Source organism: Aegilops tauschii, chromosome 2 (assembly GCF_002575655.3).
Source record: "Aegilops tauschii subsp. strangulata cultivar AL8/78 chromosome 2, Aet v6.0, whole genome shotgun sequence".
Lineage (NCBI taxonomy): Eukaryota > Viridiplantae > Streptophyta > Magnoliopsida > Poales > Poaceae > Aegilops > Aegilops tauschii.
Genome location: NC_053036.3, coordinates 116468013 through 116477464, shown reverse-complemented (window position 1 = coordinate 116477464; position 9452 = coordinate 116468013). Strand labels below are relative to the sequence as shown.

Sequence of the window (9452 nt, the reverse complement as noted above, 5' to 3'; positions counted from 1 at the left end):
TGAACAAAATTTTATGTTCGTGAATATTTTCAAATTCACAAACAAAATTCAATTATGCAAACAAATTCCAATTCATGAACAATTTTTATATCCACGACCATTTTTTTGTTTCACGAACTTCTTTAATAATTAGAAGTATAAACCCAACTTATTTTGTTTTTTAGAGCAATCCTGAAAATAGAGAAAGCACAAATTAATATGTGAAAAAGAAACGAAAGAAAAAGATGTCCCTGTCGGACACCCTGCACGTGACTCGTTGGGATTGAGAGGGTACCGTGTTCCTGACCAGGCGCATGAACGGGTCGATGTCCTACAGTAGGTGTGTTGCGCTCCTATGGCGACCTGTTCGTGAGCCTGGACAAAGATTTTAAGAATAATGTTCCTTATTTTTTTTAAATGTAGGAAAATATGGCGACCACTTCCCTCATATCTCTCTCTCATACACACGCATATCTGGCGTTGCTCTCTCGCATCCTCACCATCACGCCGACAAATCCATTCATGTCCAGATCTAGCATGCATAAAAAGATAGGAGGGAGAAGGACTGCATGTATCGACTATAGAGGGGAGGCGACTATAGACAATATTTAGGGGAAGCATGATGCGGGGATACCAATATCAAGAGTACCAAGATACGGATCACCCAGGTAAAGCAAAATGTTTTGTGTGCCAAAGGTTATATCATTGGCAGTGAAAAGGATGTTACTATATGTTGTCATCGGACCAGTGCCTAGGGAAAGAGCACATACTCGCTGCCGCTGTACCAACACTGCCGAGTGAGCACTCCCACATCGCCACGTCGCGGTCACACGCCGCCTCCTGCTCATCGACCCACATGCCAACAACAACATGATCCGACCATGGAATGACAACACAAGGAGCAGATGCCCTACTGCCGCACGGGCTTTGCCCCGACGATGGCAAGAATGAGTTGGTTTCCCAGTGGAGGCTAGGGCTCACCACCCGCGTCGCTCGTGCGGAGCAATGCGGGGCCGGCTAATTTTAGCAAGTCGGATTGATGAACGTCTTTCAGTGATTTACCAACTTCATACTCCCTCCGTTCCCAAAATAGATGACCCAACTTTGTACTAGGGAGTTCACAATCTGCAAAAGATGATCATTCTCTTTGACATTTTTTTGAGGGATTGTCCTCTCACTCAAGAAGCAAATCTGTTATTTTAGTGGCAAAACACGAGTCATGTTGGGCCAAGAAAAGTACTCGTTCACGGGCCACGGCGCGTCATATTAAATATCAGCCCAATACCAGTTGTAACAGGAAAAGGCTTTGTCCTCGTCGCCGACTCTTTCTCTGTACACCCACGCAAGTTAGCTCTCTCTCTCTCCTCCACCCCGCATCCCCTTCCCCACGCACGCAAACGGCTTACCCCCGTCACGACCTCGCCGTCGCCTCGCCGCCACCGCGCACCGGGCAACCAGGAATCCGCGACCGCCGCCCTTCGAATCGCCGCGAGATGATGACCTCCCGGCGGGCCAGCAGCGGCAGCACCAGCAGCAGCTGCGCGCTCTGCGAGGGATCCAACCTCCCCTCCTGCTGCGCCGCGTGCGTCAACACGAGGTACGCTCTTCTCCGCCCCGCCCCGCCGCCCGTCCGTCCAACCCCGATTCGATCGAAGCTCGCCCTCTCCCCGGCCTGACCCTCGCCCGCCCCCCGCCTCCGCGTCGGATTTTTTTTTGGGTCTGCGCAGGCTGTTCGAGTACCACGCGACGCTGCGCCTGAGGAGGAACCTCCGCGACACCCTCCAGTCTCGCATCGCCGCGCGCCTCGAGGCCAAGGTTGATCCGTCGCTCTCGCTGTGCCCGACTCGCCCGTCCTCTCCAATTCAGTACTAAAACTAGTTTGGGTTTCGGTCTCTCGGTTTGGCAGTCTCCTTGTGTTTGTGCCTCGGGTCTGGAATCTATTGCCCGTTACATGGCTGGACCTAGAGTGATTTGTAGCTCACATTTTATCATTTTACAATTGGTGTTGGAGAACGGTACAGAAATATTATATGTTTCGAATGAAAAGTAGCACAGACAGAGTATAACTTTGGCCTGTTTCGTCTATTTCTGGCAGAGGAAAGCGGAGGAGCAGAGGATGTGGAAACTGAGCAAAGCTCACGACATCAAGGAGCTGAGGGATCGGCTCAGCGAGTTAAAGAGTCGAACTGCGTTAGGTTAATCTCTTTTACTCTTGCGGATTGTATCTTGTTACCAGTTGCCAGTTTGCGGTACTGAGTTGTGGTAATTAATGTGTTTGCAGAGAAGATGAAGATCAAGCAGGCATCGAGTGATCTCAAGGTGAAAAGTGGTACATTGAATGTGGCCTTTATCACGGTAAAATTATTTCTTTCTCAGTGTTTCTCTTTGATGAAATGTGAAATTCACTACTCCTTCCGATCCATATTACTTGTCGCTCAAACGGATGTATCTAGACGTATTTCGGTCCTAGATACCTCCGTTTGAGGAACAAGTAATATGGATCTGAGGGAGTACTAAGAAATTACTGATCCTGAATGTATCTTTTCCACCATCTTCAGCTAAAAACGAAGCAAACCGATTCATCAACGATGCACACCAATGCCATGAAAGCAGCACAGATGGGTCTTGTAAGTCCTAACATGCCTCTTCATTTCTTACTTATTATTCAATATCCATCATTTATGCGATTATGTCTGTCTGTTTTGGTATTCTCTGTAATTGAAATATTTACACTTTTGTGGCAGATGGCAACAACCTCCGAACGTCTGAAACGTCAGTCCAAAGCTGTAAAGCAGCTTTGCAGGTTGTTCCCAATGAGGCGAGTAAGTATTATGGTCTTGTCTGTTTTAGTGGCTTTGTGTTTTCTCCCTATATATGTATATTTTGAGATTCCTAGTGAGAACTTCAGTTGCATTCAACTTTGCTCATATTTAGAGCATGTGACTGTAACTAATTTACTTCTACATATTTCACACACTAGCTTTATATGTTAATAATTTAATTGTTGCATATTCACCTACTAATTTTTTCACATAAAAATGATTAATTTGATATTAATGCTACCTGAATTACCATGCATAGACAAAGATTTATATACCCAATTTTCAATTTGTAGGCTATTATAGATGGAGAAAAGAAGGATGGTCACAGTGATCCGTACGATGTTATATGTGGTGTTCGTCTACCTCGTGGTCTCGATCCACATTCAGTTCCATCAGAGGAGTTATCAGCTTCCTTGGGGTTATACTTCTTTCCTCAAACTACTACTTATTAGTTGTTCTGATATTTATAGTCTCCAATTCACCTTTTTACCTAGCTGTAACACTATGCTCTTGATTACCAGAATGATTAAATGAATGTCCATTCTTTTATGATTCATGGTCGTAAGTAAATTGCACCCTTCCGCATTCTGTTTAATCATGTAAATATCTTATATAAGATTGTTTGTTTCTAAAAAAAATCAGAGCGTAGACCATAGAGAAATGCATTTGATTTTCATTAGTTTATGCAAGTGAAAAATCAGGGCAAGAAGTTACATATGGAGTCTAACAGTCCTATTTGTGAGTTGTGACCAACAAGACTAACATGTTTTGTGTTATTGTAATATTATTTTATTGGGCTAGACAGATTGTTTGAGAACAGTTTGCATTTAGTACTGTGTGCATTTGGTTCTGAATGTTGGGTAACATAATTTTCCTTTTGTGACAGGTACATGTTGCAAGTCCTCAGCATTGCAATTCATATCCTATCCGCACCAGCCCTTCATGTAGCCGGTTTTGGGGTAAGATCCAACTATGTGCTCTTAATCTGTTGTCATAAGCTTGCTCTTGAAGTTAGCATGCTACATCTGAAGATACAATCATTCAATCCTGTCGGTCAAACAATATAAACTTCTAAGTAGTATGAATAACAACGGTCATTCTTGTCCTGTAATTGTAGTTATTTTGCCGAGAATATCTCTGTGGATATATAACTTGTATAAGCCGAGCGTAGAACCTTATACATAGTCAGCGCGATCCTTCATGTGTCATTTGTATGTATGCAAAGTATGTACATATTCTGTAAGTTAAGCCTGGTTAGATTTCTAATAGCATGAGTAGCAACATGAGCTTTCTATTGGTTATCCAGTATCTTTGTGCGGCTAATATATTATATATGCTTTGTATTAGGCTTCTTGTTCACGTGTATGGCAGCGGAGTAGCTACTGGAGCACACGACAATCCCAGAGGTACTCTGTCAAGAAAAAGGCGACATATCTCTGTCTCATTAATAATATTTAAAATCTTTATTGACGTGAGACTGTTTTCTTTTTTTCCAGCAAGGTTTACCCACTTTTTGTGCCAAGGCAAAATAATTGTTCTGTTGGAGAGGAAAATTCATGGACAGAAAGTGGTTCGGGTAGCTTTGGTGTTGATTCTGTGGACTCGGATCAGAAATCCCTTTTTGACTCCAAGAGAAGCAATAGCTTCAACTTCTCAGCCGCATCTTCTCACTCCATTGAGAGGCATCAAGACTTGCAAAGAGGGATATCTTTACTAAAAACAAGTGTGTCTGCCATCACTGCCTACTACTATAACTCATTGGGCTTGGATGTGCCACCCAATCTTTCTACTTTCGATGCATTTGCAAAGATGCTCCATATGTTGTCATCTTCAAAGACCCTTCGAGCTGCTCTTGAATCAAATATCGCCTCAAGGTACGATTTATATTGTTCTAGAGAATGGAAAGTGTATTCTGGTTCTCGACAGCGCGTACTATCTTCCATAATCTGCTGAAATTTGCAAATTATATTCATGTATCTTCCTTACAACTGCCGGAAATGTACAGCTAAAGATGTCGCAGCACTATTTGCATATAATAAAAGCCTGTTTAAAGGGGGCACGTTGAGTAAAAAATGGTTAAATGATCCTTACATTCTGTTTGCAGATCAGAAAAGCAGGCACAACAGCTAAACAGATCAATATGGAAGGCGAGTTCGGCCATCTCATCCAACAGCAGTATGCTGGACAGCACGCACACAGCTATCATGGTAAACTCCCACTTAGAGTTCTTTTTTGTTTGCATGGGATCTACTTTCAGCGCATCGCATTGCCTAATACAGTCTCTGTTTTAACCAGCCGAGCTCTCTAGATAACCTCCTCCTGAACTCGAACACGAGTTTCTTGTACACCGGTAAGCCGCCGAAGCACGGTGGAGCACAAGACAGCATTGTCGACGGGTGGGATATGGTAGAGCGTGAGATCCTGCCGCCGCCGCCGTCCCAGATCGAGGACATCGCGCAGTGGGAAAGAGCCCACACCTACGCCCGCAGTGGTTCTAAAAAGAAATGACTTGCATAATGTAAGCTTTTAGAACACCGCAAGAAGCTTCAGCTAGATGGATAGATGGATGGATGTCTGATCATATGGTTTTGGTTTGTGTATGTATAGAAGAAAGCTAACCATGGCCTATGAGTTATGCAGAAGAAGAGAAGGGCATTGTAGGGTAGAACCGATCAGCTCTGCCCCCCTGTACAGCACCTGTAATTTGTAAATATACCTGTATACATAGCATTTACTGGCAATGAATAAATATGGTACTAGCTGAAATGTTACTGCTCTTTCCTGTATCAGAAATTGAAGACTCTATGTTGCTGTACCTCTCTACAAAAGCATCTTCTGCAAAGTGAAGTACTGTAATTATTTGCTTTCAGAAAGTGTTTAACGACATCATGCCAATGTTGAGAAATGACTCGGAAGATTTGGAAGATGGATTATTTGTGTTTTAGCAACGTATAAGTGTCACTGACGAAAAAGATACCCCACCGGCAGTGTGTAAATTTTTGAGACGAGAATTTATCAACGTGTCACCGTCGGGAGGCGTTCCCTCCCTTCCAGCTTCCACCACACAACCGCCCGCCGCTCCGAGCTCCGGCTCGCCCCCTCCTCCTCCACGCGCGCCCTAGACCTGCGCCCCAGGGTCGCCGGCGATGAGCAGCCTCCGAGCCACCTCCGCCCTCCTCCACACCTACTACACTTCGTCCGCCGCTGCCTGCCGGGTCGGCGCCAGGCGGCTCGGCGGGAGCTTCCGCGTCCCGTCCAAGGCGTCGTCCGCCTTCGTGCTCGACGAGGTCGCGAGGGCGGCCGGGGGCGTGCGGAGGAGGGCCGCCACGCGCGCGGCGAGCTGGGATTCGGAGAAGTCCCCGTACGAGACGCTCGGTACGACGAAGCCATGGCCTATGATGCTAGTGAGAGAAGCGCATGGATTTGCAATTATGATTGGCGTCTCTGTTTTTGCTTTTTTATATGGGATGCTGATGATCAGTTGACCTGCCAAATCCTTTGATAGTACTGGGCCTCGATTGTTCGAATTTTGGGAATTTGTTGCTAGATTTGATCGTTGGAGGAGCTTGCTGTTGTGGTGGCTCTGTAGTTCGGTCCAAAATTGTGTGTTTCTCATAGTAGTAGCACTATAGTGTGTCCTTGTGAGATGGGTAGAGCGGTCTTAGAATTTTCTCTGTGAAACTAATGTGTGTTGTTGTGGTTTGTAGAGCTGGAAAGGGATGCCGACGAGGAAACCATAAAGGTCGCATACAGGAGATTGGCCAAGTTCTATCACCCTGATGGTTTGCTTCTTTACCCTTTTATGTATCCGCACAATGTGGCCGTTCTATTCACTGCGTTCCACACATTAACTTTTTTAGGTAGTGTTTCCTTGCTTACAATTCACACGATTCAGACAAATATGTTGTTTGTTAATTCATACGCCTTTACTATTCAGACTTAAGTAAATAGTAAGCGTTGTGTTATTGAGTAAAATGTGTGTGTATTCACAAAAAAAGGAAGGATGTGGGCATATGCTTGTTTTTCAATGAATTCTGTTTGCCAGAGTGTAAGCTTCACACATAGGCGCACGATGATGACTATTTATTAGTTTACAGTATTTGACTCAGTAAGTTTAATTATTTGGTTGTATGCTGTGGATTCAGTCATAAAACAACAATTGCACCATGTACTGGTGATATCATTTTTCATGCAGGATTTCTGTTTCGCTACATATCAACTTAAATGTGCTGGAAGAGTGTAAAAAGGTGTATTTGTCTTAGAACCGTGTTTTGCACAGCATATAGCTGTGTTGCCATGCACAAGTATCTATCACGTTGATAGTATAATAGGGTCCCATATTTTGGTGGACCAACAGTCGATTCCTCCATTCATAGCTACTACCTCCGTTCCAAAAATAAGTGTCGTGCTTTTAGTTCAAATTTGAACTAAAACCACGACACTTATTTTTGGAACGGAGGGGTATTTATCTTCTGACTGGGAAATGTGTACCAAACTACACAAACACAAGTTGTGATAGGCTTATAGTTTACCTACAGCTGTGGAGGAAACTCTTACCGTCAGAATATAGTAGACACTGTTTTTTAAGTAAATCATGCTATTTTGCATGCATAACCAAATAATAAGCTAATTTGTTCTATCTGATTATTTTGTCGTCTCAAAGTTTATGATGGTAAGGGAACCCTTGAGGAAGGAGAGACTGCTGAAGCCCGTTTCATCAAAATCCAAGCAGCATATGAGCTGTTGATTGATGACGAAAGGAGAAAGGCATACGATAAAGAGCATTTTGTGAATCCAATGAAGGTCTGAATTTCCATGCTCAACTACTTTACTTATTGTGATGATCTGATGGTACATGGCAAGAAGTTGCATGTTCATTAATTATTTTTGCTACTCCCTCCGTTCGGAATTACTTGTCACAAAAATGGATGTATCTACAACTAAAATACATCTAGATACATTCATTTCTTGGACGAGTAATTCCGAACGGAGGGAGTACTTGTCTTAAATCCATGTAGGTCTGCTAGTGTTAACCACATAAACGAGTTACATAGCAGATTTTTCTTCTAATATGAGTCTGAAAAAAGGAATTTATTAAACCTAGCATCTCTTTATCCTTGTGAGCAAACCCATATATACCCTTGGGTTGGGGATTATCATCCAACACGCTGTTCCTGGACTGGGCCAGCGGTAACGGAATTCAGGAACAACCGATGGATGTCAATACAAGTCAGATTCTAACTGGAACCTCCCATGTATCACAATTAAATAATTAAACATTCTACAGTATTGTGTAACTATAGGAGAACATAGAGAGATTCAAAAGTCTTGTATCTCTATGATAACTTGAAATTGAGAGTGCTGAGGTGAAAAAAGGTATTTCTGCAAATCCTGAAAAATATATTTCTGTTGATCAGGCTTCTCAGGCATGGATGGAGTGGGTGATGAAAAAGCGAAAAGCTTTTGATAAACGTGGCGACATGGCAGTAGCTGCTTGGGCCGAGCAACAGCAACGAGAATTGACGCTTCGGGCGCGACGTCTCTCTAGGTCGAAGGTAATTATAAGACACTAATCCTGCATGGTGTACTATGGTTTACTTAGAACTGCTGGATCCAGGTTGACCCAGAGGAGGAAAGGAGATTACTCGCCAAGGAAAGGAAGGCATCGATGGAGTTCTACAGCACAACTCTAAAAAGACATACCCTCGTATTACGGAAGAGAGACATCATGCGCAAGAGAGAAGAGGAAGACAAGATGAGTGAGATCAGTAGACTTCTAGCTGCCGAGGGGCTTGAGTTAGATACAGACGAAGATGATGATGACACAACTTTCTTGAAGTAATTCTATCCAGTATTTACCCCAACCCTCGTCCCAGAAAGCCCTGCAAGGTTTCGCTGAAGTTACTTCCATCCATCGAGCTGCAGTATATAAGGCTAAGTGAAACCCGGCCTTGTTGGACACGATTAGTCGTACACTGTTAACTGTTGGATCAGGAAATCCTATCTGCGCTGATGTAGGATTGTCCCATGGAGCAGAGAGAGGAGGGGAGTGAAGTGATTCTTCAGTGCTGATTGATACAGTTCCGCAGTGTAATCGGCGAAGGATGGATGCAAGACTTGCAATAGCTACGACTATCAGATGTGTATACTTGTTACATGCAAGATGTAATTATGTTAAGGTGGTATCCAGGCGCTGTTACCAGCTGCGTGTAACCGTGGCCCTGTGTTATACTGTAGAAGGCAGATGAAGCAGCCAGGTTTGTGTTTCAGCCTAGATTCTTCCCGTGGCTGGGCACTGTTTCATTACCTGTTATACTACTACAATGCATGATTCGCTTGTCGTCCTTGTTAAAATCTGAAGGCTCCTGAATGATGATGAATACTACCAAGTGATTGCTAGTAACGTGGATATACACATTGTCGCATGCCTGTCTGATGGTGAAACCTCCTACCGCTTCTTCCAATTCCTCTCAAATTTTCTGATTGATTTTATTTTGACACAAAGGAAATATATTTATATCGCGGAGCCTCTACGAAAACGCAATGTGCTAAAAACATTATGGATGCACACAACCCAAAAAAAAGAAGAAAAATCGAACGATCCACCTACAGTGATCAATTCTTTGAAAGCCCAAATTCTTCACAAGCGAC

At 43.6% G+C, this 9452-nt stretch overlaps 2 protein-coding genes across 3 annotated transcripts; both read left to right on the top strand.

Annotated features, from left to right (window-relative positions):
- The first annotated feature begins 1283 nt into the window (after positions 1-1283).
- LOC109756894 (uncharacterized) lies at positions 1284-5567 on the top strand. 2 transcript variants are annotated; one of them, XM_020315733.4, is made up of 12 exons: positions 1284-1576; positions 1707-1794; positions 2075-2174; positions 2261-2334; positions 2538-2606; positions 2724-2801; positions 3095-3219; positions 3688-3760; positions 4149-4207; positions 4298-4675; positions 4906-5008; positions 5097-5567. In XM_020315733.4, exons 1-12 carry the CDS (start codon positions 1473-1475, stop codon positions 5307-5309), a joined length of 1464 nt encoding a protein of 487 aa, XP_020171322.1. In that variant the 5' UTR covers positions 1284-1472; the 3' UTR covers positions 5310-5567. The 2 variants fall into 2 exon arrangements, with proteins under 2 accessions (XP_020171322.1, XP_045088671.1); XM_045232736.2 differs by lacking the exon at positions 1707-1794 and having other exon boundaries at positions 1314-1576.
- A 214-nt stretch (positions 5568-5781) lies between these two features.
- LOC109756896 (uncharacterized) lies at positions 5782-9155 on the top strand. Its single transcript, XM_020315735.4, has 5 exons — positions 5782-6176; positions 6509-6583; positions 7465-7604; positions 8219-8356; positions 8419-9155. Exons 1-5 carry the CDS (start codon positions 5948-5950, stop codon positions 8641-8643), a joined length of 807 nt encoding a protein of 268 aa, XP_020171324.1. The 5' UTR covers positions 5782-5947; the 3' UTR covers positions 8644-9155.
- The last annotated feature ends 297 nt before the right edge of the window (positions 9156-9452 follow it).

What these genes read in the sequence shown, in the direction of transcription:
- LOC109756894 (XM_020315733.4), top strand. Translation starts at nt 1,473, where the DNA reads ATGATGACCTCCCGGCGGGCCAGCAGCGGCAGCACCAGCAGCAGCTGC. An exon ending in GCCGCGTGCGTCAACACGAG is followed by an intron (nt 1,577 to 1,706) that starts GTACGCTCTTCT and finishes GGGTCTGCGCAG; the next exon opens with GCTGTTCGAGTACCACGCGA. An exon ending in AAGCAGCACAGATGGGTCTT is followed by an intron (nt 2,607 to 2,723) that starts GTAAGTCCTAAC and finishes CTTTTGTGGCAG; the next exon opens with ATGGCAACAACCTCCGAACG.
- LOC109756896 (XM_020315735.4), top strand. Translation starts at nt 5,948, where the DNA reads ATGAGCAGCCTCCGAGCCACCTCCGCCCTCCTCCACACCTACTACACT. An exon ending in ATTTTGTGAATCCAATGAAG is followed by an intron (nt 7,605 to 8,218) that starts GTCTGAATTTCC and finishes TCTGTTGATCAG; the next exon opens with GCTTCTCAGGCATGGATGGA. An exon ending in GACGTCTCTCTAGGTCGAAG is followed by an intron (nt 8,357 to 8,418) that starts GTAATTATAAGA and finishes TGCTGGATCCAG; the next exon opens with GTTGACCCAGAGGAGGAAAG.